The following is a 16,774-nucleotide window of genomic DNA, read 5'->3' as shown; positions in this document are numbered from 1 at the left end:
TCTAAATTCTGTTATGGTTAGTATGAATACTTACACTTTAAAGCTTTCTCTTCCATGAACATCCAGAATACTTATTGAAGGACTTCTTCAAAAGTGTAAACAAACAATGAACCAGCCTGAGTTATGATTTGGTGAAACAGTGTTGTGCAGCAATGATGCATAGGATTAAGAATACTGCATCACTTGTTGACTAAAATTATAAAATTGCACTGTGGTTGATGACACCTTATGCAAGTCTAGAGAGACAGAAGCAAGTAGCTTACTCCAAATTAGCGATAGAATGAGCTACAATGGAGCTTTGGTCAGTTGAAAGAAAGTTCCTGTATCTTGATTATGGTGTAAGAAAGATTTTATCCACTATGTGAGCAGCATGTTCGACTGCAAAACTGCGGGCCCAGGTTCAAATCCTGGTTGGGACAAGTTATCTGATTGAGATTTTTCCTCAACTCATTAAGCGCAAATGCTGAGTAACTTTCAGCACTGGATCCTGGACTCATTTTGCTGGCATTATCACCTTGATTTCACCCAGACACTAGATAACCATTGCAAAAAAAAAAATAATAATTTCAATGTACCATTATTATTTATAATGTGTTCGCATGTTGCAAAACATCTTGAGAATGATTCTCTGTTTGATGAAATGAGTAATGTCAATGATTTAAATAGTGACAAAGATCATAGTGATGATGAAGTTGCAATATTGAATGTGGTCAACAAAAAGGGAACAGAATTACAGGAACTGTATGCAACATGATGGTAGACTTTTTTAAAATAATAACTGTAACTATACTTACATGCATCATGATCTTAAAAACTACAAATGGAACATCGTTATTAATGAATTATTTTTCTTATAATACTTAGTTTCAAGATTTATTTAACTTAAGTTGTTTGATAATCACCCTCTATGTTATAAGAACTCTAATGACAGCATAGAAACTGTATCTGAAAGTTTTCACAATAGATACTTATATAGTGTTAAGCACAATTGGATTTTTCATCTCTAATTACTTGGGCAATAGCTTAATTTTCCTGATGCTTTCAAATCAACTTTGGACTTGACTTTAGACATATTTTTATGATTATCTTAAGAGTAATGTGTCTTATACAGTACATATCAAGGTGATTGTTCACTGTCTGGAATACCTTTCTTTTATTGTCTAATCACAAAAACACATAACATGCCACAATCAACAATGTCCATCATAACACAGAGAGATTTTTTCTGGAAGTTTCATTGACTTGCAGCCGGAGAAATCCCTGTGCTCTGATCATACTGTGTCTTGTTCTTGAGCAGATATCCAGCTAGAAAGTTGATAGGGTCTGGTGGCCTGAAAACATCACAACAAAAGAATAATGAGAACTGGCATTAAATTGAAGGGCACTTTCAAGAAATATAATATTATAAACATTACACTAGTACCAACTTGAGGTCAAAATGAAACCAGAACCATCATATTACTTCAAAGCCTATCCTCTTACAGTTTTAACATTAAAAGTTCAATTTTCACATTTTAATCCCATTTTCACTCTTATTGAGAGAGAGAGGGGAAAGGCAATGCACCAAACACAAACACAGTATGCAAACAACGAAAGAAATCTCTGTGTACAACAAATATTACATAACTCTATATGATCATCTGTGCATATTTCTACATACAGAGTGACTCATACAAAGCTCATGCTTTTCTTCATTCAACTGAACAGGAATACATTTCAATCATTATCACTATTGCTATTATTATCGTCATTACTATTCTTATTGTCACTATTATTATTATTATTATTATTATTACAAAGTAATGCTTATGAGTAGAGAGCTAATTTTTAGACACAAAACAGAAATCACATTACAATAAGCCATAGTAATGTCCACGTTCGATTCACGACCTGAACCTACCTCCATATAATGTGCCGAATACCTACTGGTATAAAGTCACATGCTATAACGTCAACAACACAGCTTCAGTGTTGGAACATACTACAGACAGTATAATTATACTGTATCACAGTGCTATTCAAAACACCAAGCTCTTCATGTATATGTAGATTCTAAGAGGACTGTAAAAGTCATTTTTTGTAATGAAATGGGGAGAAAATGTGACATGTTTATTATGTAGTAAAATAATATTACTAAGTGTATAATTAATCTTTTAATTTATTTCTCTTTGTTTTTGTCAATCTATTTATTTTAGGAAACTTCTATTCTGTAACTAAAAATGAAGATTCGATAAGTGACCTCAGATTCTTTAGAGGTACTGAAGTCTGTGAGGATCTTAATCATCTCAATTGCAGACTTCAAGAGAAATATATTTTAAACATAAATCATGCTTTGCAGCTGTAAAAGCATTCCTATACTGCTTAGATTTATGGAAATCCCAGCTTCTACATAAAGTGCTTTACTATTTTGTATGTTAAAATCACTAAACAATATTTCTAATCAAAAGAATGAACAATGTTGCAACCTTTTGGAAAAACTTAAATCAGAATTTACTAGCCATCAATGAGTATCTGAATATTTTCAGGCAATAGATTTTTTATTATTTGCAAACCACATGTCGATTGATGTTAGCAGTGCTAATTTAAATTTACAGCATGAACTAATACAAGTGCGGAAAGATGTATTTTGAAAAGTAGAGATTTATGTGAAGAGCATTTTTTAGAGCACGTGAAAAATCACATTATCCTAAACTCAGTCATTTTCATAAAAAATAATGGCAATATTTATTTTACCTATCTCTATGAAAACTCTTTTGAAAGTCAAAGAGAAGGCTGCATTTATCTGACAAGTTAGAAGCATCACTAAGCATTGCTGAATACACAAGTGAACACATTTCTTAAGATGTTCTGTCATAGAAAAAATAAACGTTATTATAAACACAAAGAGATGGCTACTCCATTTGCTGCCTGACAGTTGGTCTATATGACATTTTTTTAAGGTCGTGAATCCAACGTGGTTATCACTGGCCTATGCACTCACTGAAAGTCGCAGTTTGGTGGGCAATATCAGCAGAGAGAATAGTGGGTCCAACTTTTTCGACGAAACAGTGAACACCATACAATACTGATGTATTTTTATGAATTCGTTGAGCAACTGGATGATATTGAGCTGTGTCAATGGTATTAACAACTTCTCATGAGTTCAAAGTACTGATCCAAAGTGTCTTTGACAACCACATCTTCTGCAGGAACTTCTTGCCATCAAGATCATTGAATTTGACCTCACCATACTTTTTTCTGTGAAGTTACCTGAAGGAGAGAGTCTATCCTACATACCCTCAACTTTCAATGATTTGAAGGAGAACATTACACGCAAAATCAAAGGAAATGACAAAACCATTTATGAAAAAAATATTCTATTTGACTACTTAATTGCATTACAATTTAATCAACATAGTAACAGAACTGATAAAAATTCCTAAACAGTCTATGCAGCTGTCAGACAACAGTGCAACAATAATGAAGACACATCAATCTGTTCAAACATTACATCAATGAATCTCGGTGAATCAACCAAGTTGTATAGTATATTTGCCCTTTCTCAATTAGACCAATATTTCACTTCAATCAACATTATAAACTAATTTATATTCTTCAGTATATATTTTAAAGATAATAAATTGTAACAATTATATCAACACACACAATTTTAATTGATGATAAATATTGAAAAATTACTTCAAATCTCAATTTATATTAATCAAATACATGCCATATTTATCCGCTTCAAACACATTATTTCATTTTTTAGTAATTTAAGGTAATTGCATTACAGTACAAAACGTTACTGAGGATGGGGCAGCACTATCCCCAAAATATGTAAAACAGCTGAGAATCAACTACACTCAAATTTTAAGTCTTAAAATAACTATTTATAACTATTATATAATTTCAATTATTATTTTGATTAAATTGTGATTATAAAAAAATCTTGACCTTATTGTCTATTTTACGATATTACTATCAAATAAATAAAATCTCGTTCTTAATAGGGAAAATTGGATAACACAAGTACATCATTTTTACACATTCTAGCACTGAGGTCTAGTGCTCTACCTCCATGCCCACCAAGTGCTTTTGTGGTGTGTAATTTGATAAAGGCTTTTATTTGAATTTTTTTTTTGTTTTATTTACTTCTTTATTTAATGACGCTGTAGCAGCTACTAGGTTATTTAGCGCTGATGGGATTGGTGATAGCGAGATGATATTTGGCGAGATGAGGCAGAGGATTCGCCATAGATTACCTGACATTCGCCTTACAGTTGGGGAAATCCTTGGAAAAAAACTGAACCAGGTAATCAGCCCAAGCGGGGATCAAACCTGCGACTGAGCGCAACTCCAAACTGGCAGACAAGCGCCATAGCTGACCAAGCTACACCAGTGACACTTGGATGTTGCATAACTTATTTTGAGAAATGTAATATTTCAAGTTCACAAACATAAAATTTTGAAAAGGAGAAAAAAATAAAGTATGTACATATTCACCAACCAGCAAAAACGAACCCCTGTTTTGTACGACCTCTAATATTAGTATCCTTTCAATGACGTTCACGTACTGTATTCAACGAGACTCAGTGATTGTGAGGTAAGCCATGAGTGAAATCTGACCAATTTTTATGAAAAATGTTATCTTTAAAAAAAATACTCCGTACTTTTTATTGTAAGAAACTATATTTGTTTTTTATTTTCCGCCATTTTTAAATGTTTACAGGACAGCATTTAACTGACGCTGCGTGTCACTAGGTTTTAAATTCCTGCAGTCTCCATGCCCATTCTTTTGTTGCAAATGTGTGTGTGTGTGTGTGCCTAATGCCTAGACCCACTTCACTTTGCGTGATTCGGGTTCCACATACTGTGGATAGATGGCAGAACTGTGACCCTTTTCAAGTTGCACACCACATCGGCGAGCCACACTATGCATGATGTGGATCTGTGAAGAGTTATGTCGAGTACTATTCTGAGTGTATGTGTAAGTGTTCGTGTAAGTGTAGTGTAGGGAATGGGTGAGGATGATGAAGTTGAGAAAGGGAGAAGGGGAAACCCGGTGCCAGCACATAGCCTACTCCTCTCGAATAGCAGCAAGGAGCCACCAGGCTTAACATCCCCATCCCATGGACGAATCACTATCAACAGTGACATATGCCTTCTCTTCATATGCACTGCGGAGAGATGTGGGATTTAACCCAGGCATATTGGTGCACAATTTAGTGATTAGAAGTTCTACCGCTGAAGTAGAAATTTTACATGAAAATCTTTGACCTTGCCAGGAATCAAACCCGGGCCGGCTAGTCTGGAGGCAGATGCACTACCACAAAGTTAACTCGGTGGACTTTGTTGCAAATGTCATCTCTAATATTTTGAGTTCAATTGTCCTAATTTTAAATTTACCACTTGTATAGCTCGTTGCCTATTTCAAAAGCAGTGTTCAATCTAATTTTAAATTTACCACTTGTATATCTCGTTGCCTATTTCAGAAGCGGTGTTCAATGTCTTGAGGGTTTAATTTCTAATAGCCCTTTTAGTCAAAACAAATTCCTTATTCACTTTACATAAAACAAACTTTTCGTGACAACTTTTGATTTGGTTATGAAATGTGCAGTATATTTTAGATATATAATATTTCTATGCTTTATGAAGCTCACATATTTTAGAAAGTAAAATAAGAGATTTGATTTATGTACTTTCTCTGGTGGAATCATTGTTTACATTTGAACAGTATTCTCGCACTTGTGTTTAGTTTCCATGAATTAGTTTTACTTTCTTGTGGTGTTTCGTACATTTCAGTGTGTTCGTGTGACATAATAAGTAACAATAAAGTACATTAATAATATTTTAGTGTTATTTTAATTACTAGTAGTGTGTAGGCTGAATTCAGAATGGAGTTACAGTTATAGAAAAACAAAAAAAGAGGCCTTCGAAGAAATCCAAGTTAGGTAAGTTAGCTTATGCTAAAAAAAATTAAGTAAAACTGCAGAAAATCCAGTTTGTACTGTAAGTGAAGCAGAAACATCAAAACATGGTGCATCAAATGATAATTCATGTGTAGGCCTAAGTAGAAGTGAACAAAAAATACATGCATTTTCCAAGTGTGTGACTGAGAATGAAAATCAGTAAAATGGTTGTGAATATACATTAGTGCATACCAGTGTCTTGAGTAAAATAGTGAAAAATGTCTAGTCCGGATCAGCTTACTTCATATCCTAAGGGTGAAACCTAACAATTTTTCCCCCATTACTACATATGCTAGTGAATTGTGGTGATTTTCATGTTTGCAAGTTGAATTTTCTTTTGCTAACTTCGTTTCGAATTTCGATACTGACAAATCCTATAAATGGTAGTGATTTTGTAACTATTTATGTTGGCAGCTGAGACACACTGGAGTTCCATGAAATTAAAATTGTACTAGATTTCTGAGCCAGTTACTGGAAGCTAGTGAAATTTGAAAATAGTAATAATGAATTAATATCAGTATTAATACATAATAGTTATTTCATGTGTTGCGTTGTGGTTACAATTCAAAACTATAGTTAGGTAAGTATAAAGAAATAACATACTTGGGTGTGATAATGTAGGTGGGTAATTGATAGAAATACCATTTCATATTTTAATGAATTTCTTTCGTGTTTAGATTTTTATTACAATAATGTCAAAAAGAGGAAAAAGCATGGCAGATGGCAGTGTAAAGTGTGCTGCGAGAGTGGGGATAACTTCCCCTACTGGCGTTCTGTTCTTTCAGATTTAACCGAAAGAAGATAATGAAGAAGTAATAATTATGCTCACAGAGACAGCAATTGTAACTAGAATAGCAAAATTATTAGGAGTAAGTATTCTTAAGCATACATTTCATGGTCATATTCGGTTTTCGGAGTTAGTACTAATAATTTCTTGTGGTCAAACAAAATACATTTTTAGGTTAGGTCTCATGAATCAATTGTTTAGTCAAACCAATGAATTTCTTATTGCCAGACAAAATACCAAACATGTTGATCTCTTGCTCGTATAGTTTGCTTACGAAAATATGTTACAAGTTATTAAATTAGCTAGAATATCTTTCCAACATAATGGTAAAGTACAGTAAGTAAATAAGTCATTCAGTACGTAGGATTGTGATTTTACTTCATATGTGATATCTGGTAACAGTTGGCAACATTGACAAGACGGCAATATTTACTGTTTAGGAACTGTTCTTATGTGACCCTCACTATACTTTGTGCAGAATGTAACAGTAAAACTGTCGAAAATGAAATAACTAAACAATTAGGATTTCTTCTAAATTTATTGTGAAATGCAGTGCATGTGAATCTGTGGCAGCAAATTTATATAGGTCACCAAGAATTTCAAAAGTTAACATTCCTTGACATAGAAAAAGGTCATGCTGCAGTGCAAAAATTTTATCTGTGATTAGGGATGAATTGATTGGGAGCAAAGCCATATGCAGAGGATTTGAACAGTCTGATAGAAGAGGAGAAAATTAAAACAAATGAAGTTTTGAATTTGGCCTCTGAGACAGTTCGTCGTGCCCACAAGGAAGTTGATGTTGATGTAAAAAACAAAGAAATTATTGGTATATGTGTCTCATATGATGTAATCTGGCATAAATGAGGTGACACAAGCAACTATGGCATTGGTGTGGTTATAGATTTTCTGACTGGGATAGTGTTAGACTTTGATATACTTTCCTAGTATTGTGGGAAGTGTGCAACAGTTCAACATGATCTTGACAAGGATACCCCTGAATATTATATAGTCCCGTCGCTCTAATTTCCGGCAGCCAATCGTGTTGCAGGTGGCTACATTTAAACGTGTGCGTCTTGTGATTCGCTTATGAAGACGTTATTCATTTCTTAAGGCTCGATAAATGCTTAATATAATCGCCCGCCATTTTGGCTCTTTCATTGGCACATGAAGACGTTATTTGCCGCTCAATTATTTGCTCAATTACAGTGCGTTTGATTTATTATCATAGGAGCTACGACATGATAATGTTTAACGGTGTGGCAAATAGATTCCTCGTATGGTAGCTCGGCAACAAAAGAACAAAAATGGCGAACGATACTACCTGCCTAGACTTTATAGAGCCTTCACTTCCTAAGACATAAGCAAAGAGGAGGAGTCACGCCAGGAATAACAGCATCGCGACTATAAATGGCAGGCTAAATATGTTGCATCAGGTAAATGTGAGAAGAATAATTATTCTGGTTCTTCTAATGCAATGGACAGAGATGCTGCAGAAGTTCTATGGAAACGTTCTGTTGCAGAGCGATAGATGAGATATATATACTCAAATGGTCTCAGATGGTGATGCCAAAACACATGTCCATCTGAATGACATCCAGGTGTTTAGAAGGGGAATTATAATTGAAAAACATGAATGTGTTAATTGTGTTGCCAAGCGACTGAATACTGCTCTTTGAAATGTGGTGAAAGAGTGGAGTGTGAAAGGGGTCACTCTTGGGGGAAGAAAGGAAGGTAGTTTGAAAATAGACAAAATCAACATGTTAACCAGTTATTGCAGGAATGCCATAACAAAGAACATTCCTGATGTGCAGAAAATGAAGGCTGCTGTTTATAGTACACTGAAGCACTATATCTCCAAAGATGATAATCCGCTCCACGAATCTTGTCCTAAGGGACTTGATTCCTGGTGTTGGTATAACAGACAGTCCTCTGAAGGATGTGTTGACACATATCAAAAAAAAAAAAAAAAAGTGAATCTTACCCAGCAAATTGTGAAGATAATGCCAATAACAGACTTATTCATGTAATTTGGCACAATTGCGCTAAAGAAGTGCTTGTCTCAAAAAGAAATTGGAATTCTCTGTTGTTCAAACTGTGAGTTCAACATGGATTGTGTAAGAAGTCTGGAATTGAAAGACTCTACGAAATGACTCCATTCTAATCCCTGCCTTTCACATGAGCTAAAAGACAAAATGCGCATCAGAAAAAGTAAATCAGTGGCCTCTCCAGCAGGAAGAGAGCAAAACCCAGTAAAATGTCCAATGAAGAAAAGAAGAAGGTTTCCAAGGGGGTAACATATGGTACAGGGTAGTTCTGAACAAATAAGATGCATGAAAAACATTACTTGCTTATTTTTCAAAAACAAAATTTTCTACATTTCCCAACATGTAGAAAGTTCCAATGCATTGTAATTTTAGTCCTATTGAGACAAAATGTTGCATCTAAGTGACGAAAAGTATGAGAATGAAGACTGAGTAAGTGTGTTTTGATGAAAAATTTATTTAAATTCATATTTCAGATAATTAATTATGTATATGGAATATTTTTTTCGAAAATGAAATATCACAAAAACAAAAAAATCCACAAGTCAAATTATTAACCAGAGACATGAATCAGGCTAAAAGGCATCATAAATAGCTAAAATAGGCAGGCAAAAAGGCATTATAAATAGCTAAAATACGCAATAAAAGGCAATTACAAAAACTAGACCCATTTATTTACTAGATTACACTATTCAATAACTCGATCGTCATATTTTAAAAAACTTTGAAGTTTTAAATAAAATGCTAGTGTTGTACTTGACACAAACATGTTTTTAAAAGGCCTATGTATTCCAATGCCTTATTCGTTGCACACAACAACCAAATGCTTTTTTAAGTTCTCTAGGGTTATGTTGAGTCTCCTGTCAGATAACACATATCTCATATGAGAAAATGACCTCTGAACTTCGACAGAGGTTATTGGAGCAAATTTAAAACATAGCATCATTGTAGGATCCATTTCAACTGCAATAGAATTGTCACCTTTTTTAAATGTTTCTAAGTTTATCAAGATCACAATTTTTCGAAAACACATTTTTACACTTTTCCCTAACTAATGAACCCCATTTCCCTGGTACACTGTTCAATCTTTGCACTGCATCATCCACAATTTTCACTGACTTCGCCAAAGGCTGCCCTCTTTCTTGAAGCTGGCAGATCACTTGTGGTAGGAAACCAAACTCGGCCGCAATGAAAGTTAAATCTCACTTCCGAAGAATTGAGAAGTTTCTTTGCTGCTACAATTGAAGATGCTTCTTCTTCCAGTGCATTCACCACCTCAGTTATAGTCAGGAAATTTGAAGCATAGTAAAGTGCTGCTGAGACCCATGTCCCCCATCTCGTTATGATAGGTTTGGGGGGGCAGAGGTATATTTGGTGCAATGGATTTAAATGTCAGAATTCTTGATGGGGCTTTCAGAAGATCTTCTTAATACTGGAAATCAAATTATCGACATCTGGAAACAAGCATTGTATCTCTTCTGACACTCTGTGAAAGCCGTGTGTTATGCAGGTCACATGAAGCATGTTTGGAAATAGCACTTTTAAAGTTATTCCAGCCTTTTTCATGGATGGTGCAGCATCACTGATGAAAAGTAACACGTTGTCATATTGAATATCTTCAGGCCACAGTAACTGTAACGAACTGGTGAATAACTGCGCGATAGTTGAATTGTTAACTTTCTCCAGACACTCTGTTGTAAGCAGGAATGGTTTCATTGATTCATCTTCTGAAGGATCTAATGGCCCAACAATGACATTGGCAATGAAAAGACCCATAGGATCAGGTGACTCATCAATATAAAATCCAGATCTTATTTTTAATTTTATCTTTAATGATTTTCATTGTGTCATCGTAACATTCACTTAAATATCATTTTCGCGAACTTGACTCGCTAGGCAGAGATTCGTTTGTATACTTCTCCAAAAACTGTCTTAATGTAGGATTCTGTAATTTCCACACAAAGGGATTTCAGCAGCAAGAAAAGCTTTACATAAATCGAATGCAAATTGAGATTTTCGACTCGATGTTGCAATTACTGTTGGAAGCAAAGAAATCTTCTTCTCAGTAGCCTTGGAAAGTGCATTTTTGTGTTTGGTTGTACTGATATGAAATATTTCTTTTCGTAGTTCACTGACTGCTCACATATGTTGCATGTAAGTACTTTACCGTCAGTACAAACTATGTCGGATCCAAAAGTATTAACGTAACTTTGCAATTTACTGCGTAAAGGAACACTCAATTTCGGCATCTTGCTGCTAGCTACAACAACATCGCAATGAAAGCTGAAAGAAAAATAACTGTTAAAAATAACATTAGACCCCCACTCATTGTTGCCTTGTCAAATAAACACAAGCGATAATTAAAACACTTACTGTTATACATTTTTTGCACGGCAGCACTCATTGTTGCAAAGAAAATATGAACTGACTGAAAGACAATAATATACATTCGGTGAAGTCACTTTCATCGTAGCAGTTATAGAAATAAATTAAAATATACCTGTACGCAATTTAATAATAAATTAATAAATAATAGATAAATAATCGAATAAAGGCAAAAAAAAAAGCATTTATTTTGTAAATCAGGCATTTATATTAAAAAAGGCACAAAAGGGCAACATAAAACTGTGACGTTTCAATCACAAAGGTACAGATTTACTTTCAAAATGAAGATAGATTTAACACATTTAAAAAGGCATTCTGCCAAATTTCCAGTCTCTGTTAATAACATTACATAAAACTTGATAGCACATTAAAGAATCACATGCATGGGGGATATCTTGATCAAAAATCAAAATATTTCAAATAAAATTATAATGCAGGTGGCATTTTTGTATGTAAGTTATATATATATATATTATATATAAAAGGTAAATATTTTATTCCTCAGAAACTATTAACCCTAGCCAGTCTTAAGGAAGTTGGTTCGCTTTGTGCAAGTTAGCAGATAGTAACGTGTAGTAGAGGCGTTGACCTGTGTTAAACCAGTGAGTAAGTGTGCATAATAGTGAAATGGAGGACAGTACAGGGAAACAAGACCTAATGGAAATGAACGAGAGCATGGCAGAGCTAAGGAAGAAAATGGAAGAAATTCAACTGGAAAATGAAATTCTGAAAAGCAAATGGGATCAATTTGAGGAGGAAAAGAGGAGAAAAACTAGTTATTTTTCAGAATAGAAGAAAACAATAGAGAACAGAGTATCGATACATATGAGAAGATATTAGGAGTGTGTTGGGTGTGTTTTGGCATGGACGTGAGTGATGGACAAGTGCAGGAGGAAAGAAGCAAATACAAAATTCAGAACAAGTTAAGCCAATATTAGCATAATTTACGAGTTTGGTTATGAAGGAGAGGATTATAAAGAATAGAAGAATGCTAGGGAACACAACGATCAGAACAGATGACTGGAGCTACGAAGTGATAAGAAAAAGAAGAGTTTTAATCCTTTTTCTTAGAGCAGCACGAAAAAATGGACAATTCGCGAAACTTATCAAGGACAAAATTAAGATTCACAATTTGGTTTTTAGTGTAGAGGAGTGCTTAGTAACGTTAAAGGATACAAATGTAGGCTCAAAAGAAAAGAAACAGAAAAATTTTGAAAGAAAAAATCAAGAATATCGTATCTAAAGGCGAGGTTAGTGACACAAGTGTGGTGAGTGTACGCGAGACAAATTGCAAATGTGTCAAACTCAGCAAAAATTTCCGGAAAGCAGGCAGCAACGTCAACTGAAGAAGAAACAGGAGTGATGCGAACTGGTTTTCAGCAAGCACAGCAGAATAAGACCTCAATGCAAGCGAATGGAAATAGTGGACATCAGATGGGAGCAATTCCAAAGTGGGTGAAGAAACTAAGATCTAAATCGAGGCTGATGAGAAGTAGAGTAATGCAAGTTGGAAATAGTCCAGGGAGCAGTGATGAAGAAAGAGGGGAAAACAAGGTGAAAAAAAAGTATGACTTAAGGAAATGGTGTGGAGGGGAAATAAATCATGAGAAAAGAAAACGAAGACCTAAAAAGTAGCAATGTGGAAGAGTGAGTAGTGAAAAGTGCAAATAATTAGAGATTTAGAGTGAGGGATTGTGTCATACAGGAGGGAGTTATAGTATTTTTGGTATAATAATGGGTTAGGAGTAAATTTGTGGAAGAATTGATGACAGACAAGGAAAGACTAGTGGAAGAATTGCAATAATAAATTAAAAATAAGTAATCTCCTAAATGACTTGTGTAAAACGGTGAGTTGGCACTGTATACTAATAATGTGAAGTGCCGCCTCACCGAAAGGTATATTGCTTAAATACCAATATACATTCATTCATTCATTAACCATAGGAAGATGAAATTTTATCAGTTTTTTTATTGCAATCAATAAGAATGTGTGGTAAAAATTTCACTCATGGCTTACCTTGCAGAGCAGTTAAGATTAGAGAACTGTTGGAAGTTTGTTAGATATGCAATGCCAACTATTTCAGTAAATTAATTAAACATGCATTCAAAATGATTATGGACACTTTTATATTTTAATGGATTTGTAATGTAATACTAAATTGTGTCTTATAAATCCAAATGTTTTCCATTCAGGAACTCTCATAGAAACAGTAAAAATAATGCCGAATCTCAAGTGTTTATATTCGAAGAACAATTTCTTCTCCTGCTAGATATTTCTAAATGCATCTTTAAATGTTATATATTTATAATACACAATAATTTCTAATAACTTGGCATGGAAAATATTTCCGAAAGTTTGGACTCTGCAAAATCTGGAATGAGATTCAGTAAAAATTCAAATTCGATATTTGTAACTTAGTAAAATTTTATGGCCCATTAAGCATACTAATCAAATCAAAATTAAAAAATTTGTAATTAAATTTATTTTATGCAGAAATCTTCTATTCTGCATTCATTTTGAAAATAGCGCTAAACTATAGAATATATGTAAGGAAATTGTTCCAGCATTAGTCACCATGTCAAGTCTTAAACCAAAAGACAGCAGAAACAAGTAAACATCAGTGAACATGGCTATGCAATATGTTCCAAACAATATTCCTAGACCAAAGACTTAACTAGCTTAGTAGATGTTGTTGCAAAATATCAAGTTAAAATGAGTAATGTGTTTAATCAGCAAATAAAGGAAAATATTTTCAAACAGCGCATGATAAGGAAGTATTTTCTCTGGAATGATTACTGTTCAGCTGGCCTTGATTTCTCGTATGTTGCAGCACAGATCTAAAGTCATTCCAGAAAGATTCTTAGAAAAGCATTTGGCTAAAGAAGTAATCCATTATTGAAATGAATGTAATAACTTTGCCCCATCAGTATGTTAATTTTATCTTATTCAACCTACTATGTATAAACTCAAATGCAACACCTGCAACAACTTCTACATAGGACAGACAGGCAGATCATTTCAAACACGTTACAAAGAACACATCACAGCCATAACAAAACTACAAAACAGTTCCACATATGCAGAACACATCACAAATGCTAACCACACCTACAGAGACAAACACAGACATGGAAATTTTACATATTCAACCAAAAAGCCAGAAACTAGACCAATACGAACTATATAAACACACAATAACACATCCAAATGAAATTCTCAACACACAACTCATTTTCAGAACACACTCTCTTTGACTCCACATTACACTACACAAACACACCCCCACAAGAAAAACAAACAAAAGCCTCCAAAACCAGCACCAATTCTGGAAATGGCCAATAACAGACTGAAACTAGTTAACCAGGTACTGTAATATTTAACACGCGACAGATATATAATACATATTCCGAAGTGATATAGTGTTAAAAGTTGTACAATCAAGATTTATTTTATAATTCATGCATAAAACACGTCAATAACAATTTTATATTTCAAATACACCTAACATAATCTCCCCACATTTACAACACAAAGGCCATCCACAGTTAACAATAACATAGTTAAAGTTTTAATAATATACTTATAATACTTAAATGAATCTTCGATATCATTACGCACCATACACAGGACTGACATCTGATATGTGTTGCATTATATAATGATAAAATGAAGCTGAGAGATGGTATAACTTTACAAATTTGCATGTATCTGGAAAAATAAATATGCACGTTTTCATAATACCGGTAGTGACAGGTTAGGTTTGGTTTGGGTCAATGTAGAGTATCCACCGCCCACTGAACGAATATTGGTTAAACGAGCGTTGAGCGACTTCCGCCGATTTTGGAATAAACACCGACGCACTTAGGTTAGGTTAGTTTAGGTTTTTATTATCCCATCAAGATGTTTAGGATTAGTGTAAAACTGGCCTATCTCCAATGTTATATTAGTTATGTGTTAAATAACGCTATGTCACAAAAAATGCACTATGTGAATAATGCAACACTTGCACGTCAACTACTACGGTATTTTCCCATTATCAGGAGTGTTTTCGCGCATAGTGTAACATAATGGTGAAACCACTGCGTTACGTGTAATTTAGTGTGACAATGTCTGAGAAAATCATCGATCGAGTATATTACAAACGAAGGTATTTGGGGTGGGTTTGCAGCTTCCACAGTGATCACAACGCGTCATTCGAGTGGTATGCTACAATTTTTAGATTATTTTAAATGATTTCAATACTTTTTCCTCAGTGTGTTGTGAGTAGCAGGATCGAAGATACATCACTGCTTCAAACTGATATACCTTTCCTTGGCTAATGTTGATAGAGCTTGAAGTAAGATAGGGACAACAGTTTGATCCAAATATTGTCTAGTTGGCAAAGACTGTAAATCCACTCGTGATTTCTTTGTTGTTACATCACCCATTGCGACGTCCTTTTCGCACGATATTACTTTCTGAAAATAAAAAATAAGAACATTCCAATCTTTCCCAATAAACACAATAAAACGAACTACAAAAACAGATTGAAATCTACGTACGTGTGCTGACTCAGAAATACCGTTACTTCCAGAAGGTTGAGGGTCAGTTTGCTCTTCAGTCGTCGGTTGATCTAGATAATAAATAACACGTGAAATAACATAATTTATTAACACAAAACATAACCGTGTTGTTTTCGTAAATCATACATTAACATTTGGAACTCACCAACATTTAAGACTAAGAAGTGGACAAATATGATGGTATCCATACTGTAAATTAACTTATCCTAATATTCAAGGAAATAAATGTTCACAATTCTTACACAGTCACTTATACTTACCCGTTGCGGATGCCATGTTCAATTCAATAACAACTCCATAACTAAACAGCCATTACATAGCTTCATACAAGTTGTCTTTAACAACTAAAGTTTGGCAATCCTTTTTCAAGTTGACTGTTTATTGACAAAATAAATTGCAAAGTTGGTAACAAATAGTGATCGGCAGGACCACAGAATGGCAGGACCCAAAACATTTGAAAAACTTACAAAAACAACCAACTCACAACGCAGCTTCGGACGTCATCCACATGGCGCTAATTACACTGAATTTCAAATTTAATTTCAACCATTTGTTTTACACTCGAATGAAAACATGTAATTCTGCACAACAATTTGCCTATGCTGAGTTCAGACGTTTTAAAATTTGTCACAAAATTGACAAAGGATTTAAGGAAATCCCAATGATTGCGTGAAACCCTTGATCACAATATAGCAGATGACCACAGAGATTAACCATCCCCCAGCTAGAATTAACCCTACTTACAAAGTTTCCCTAACAGATGTTAGAGGCGCTAATGTAGAAATTGATCTTGCTGCCATCTGTTGACCGATGAAGAACTTATTACATCTAGCAGCGCCCCAAGTAGCGAAAAGAAAACCTAATTACTCCATGCACGGCCGACTTGATGCTCGCTTCACTTCTCTTTACCGGCCTTGACAATTCATTTTGATTCCTGTGTGTTTCTTTTTAAACAGATTGTTTCTTCTTAAGTACCAGGTCATATTTGACCCTTTCCTTTTAAAAAAAGTGTAGGGAATCATATGGCAAGTTTGAGCAATGCCTGT

The 16,774-nt window shown here is 34.4% G+C and overlaps 1 protein-coding gene across 1 annotated transcript; it reads right to left on the bottom strand.

Moving 5' to 3' along the window:
- Positions 1–857: 857 nt before the first annotated feature.
- LOC138699725 (protein dpy-30 homolog) lies at positions 858–16,389 on the bottom strand. The gene is made up of 4 exons (XM_069825828.1): positions 15,989–16,389; positions 15,708–15,778; positions 15,472–15,623; positions 858–1,331 (listed from the first exon to the last, which is right to left on the bottom strand). The coding sequence occupies exons 1-4, from the start codon at positions 16,002–16,004 to the stop codon at positions 1,235–1,237; spliced, it is 336 nt and encodes a 111-aa protein (XP_069681929.1). The 5' UTR covers positions 16,005–16,389; the 3' UTR covers positions 858–1,234.
- Positions 16,390–16,774: the final 385 nt, after the last annotated feature.

Source organism: Periplaneta americana, chromosome 1 (assembly GCF_040183065.1).
Source record: "Periplaneta americana isolate PAMFEO1 chromosome 1, P.americana_PAMFEO1_priV1, whole genome shotgun sequence".
NCBI lineage: Eukaryota > Metazoa > Arthropoda > Insecta > Blattodea > Blattidae > Periplaneta > Periplaneta americana.
This window is presented reverse-complemented; position numbering and strand designations above follow the sequence as displayed.